Source organism: Fukomys damarensis, unplaced genomic scaffold, assembly GCF_012274545.1.
Source record: "Fukomys damarensis isolate Sample0158 unplaced genomic scaffold, DMR_v1.0_HiC HiC_scaffold_9, whole genome shotgun sequence".
Classification (NCBI taxonomy): Eukaryota; Metazoa; Chordata; class Mammalia; order Rodentia; family Bathyergidae; genus Fukomys; species Fukomys damarensis.
The window spans coordinates 41215887-41217144 of record NW_022900921.1 but is presented as its reverse complement, the minus strand read 5'-3'; the positions used below and the strand labels follow the sequence as shown (position 1 = coordinate 41217144).

The following is a 1258-nucleotide window of genomic DNA, read 5'->3' as shown; positions in this document are numbered from 1 at the left end:
CGCGCAGCTCTACGGCCGCCTGTACTCGGAGAGCTCGCGCTGCGTCCTGCTCGGACGACTGTGGCGCAGGCTGCGCGGCCGCCCGGGCCATGCTTCTGCCTTGATGGCGGCCGTCTCCGGTGTCTTCGTGTGGGAAGAGGAGAGAATCCAGGAGGAGGAGCTGCAGAGGTGGGTCCTGCGGCGGCTGCGGCGGGAGTGGGGGCTCGGGGACCTTGGGGCCCGCCCTGTGGTCTTTCGATGTCCCGTTTACGCGGTGGTCTTTAGGTGGCGATGCATTGGACGGGTACCATTTTAATGATCCGCGGTATTGCTTCTCTGTGTTCATTGCTTTTATCGGGTTGGAAATAAGAACTTCCAAGTGTGGTTAATTCAGGAGGGAGACTGAACGGGTAGCAAGCATGTTGCTAAAAAAAATTTGGAAAAAATAAACTAGGAGTGAAAGGTATGGAGTCGGACTCACGTTATCTTTTACACACCCAGAAAAATGCACATTCAAAACGGATTTTAAACTCGACCTGAAGGTGTTGTTCTGCCGTTTGCAAAATGACTGCCATCCAGATGGGACCTGGGTGTTGTGAGAAATGCCCAGAGAGCTCCCTGTCATTGTGACTTGGTGTCTTAGCAGAATTAGACTGGAAGGGATTTTGCCCTACTTGCACAAACCAATAGTCTCGGCATTCTTGACCTGTAAAATTAGGTCAGATTTTTTGCTGTTTTAGAACTTTAGGAATACTGTGTTATTAGGTGAAGTCACTCATTAAAACTTCTGTGGGAAAACCCCCGTACTCTCTGGTTGATTGGATCTGTTAATCTGTAGTTGAATCTGAGATTTAATAGGTTTTAGGCAATCTGATAGAGAAACTTTGCTTTAGGATTTGAATTACACGGTTTCTACTTTTTGTAATTACTAGTAGTATTTTTACAGTACTGGGGATTGAATCCACAGCCTTGCATATGCCAGGCAAGTGTGGTATCTCCGAGGTATATATTCAGCCCTTTTAGTTTTTCTGTTTTGAGATAGGGTCTCACTAAGTTACCCAGGCAGGCCTCAATCTTACTATCCACCTGCTTCAGCCTACCAAGTAACTGACTTTACAGGTGTGCACCATAGGACCCTGCTCTATTTTTTTTTAAGCAGATGTTATTAAGATGCAGCCCCCCAGCCCTCTTCCCCTAAACGCTAAAAACTGATTACAGACAAAGCCTCTTCTTCAATAGTTCTCACAGAGTCTTATTTACAATTCTCCAATAGGGAGAC

The 1258-nt window shown here is 46.9% G+C and overlaps 1 protein-coding gene across 1 annotated transcript in view; it reads left to right on the top strand.

The window, feature by feature from the left end:
• Position 1: 1 nt before the first annotated feature.
• Positions 2–1258, top strand: part of Stard7 (StAR related lipid transfer domain containing 7) — a gene marked incomplete at its 5' end in the record, with an annotated part of 18730 nt that continues 17473 nt past the window's right edge. The window contains one exon of the mRNA XM_010638195.2: positions 2–168. Within this exon, the coding sequence (XP_010636497.1) occupies positions 2–168 (167 nt within the window). The remainder of the gene's footprint in view (positions 169–1258) is intronic.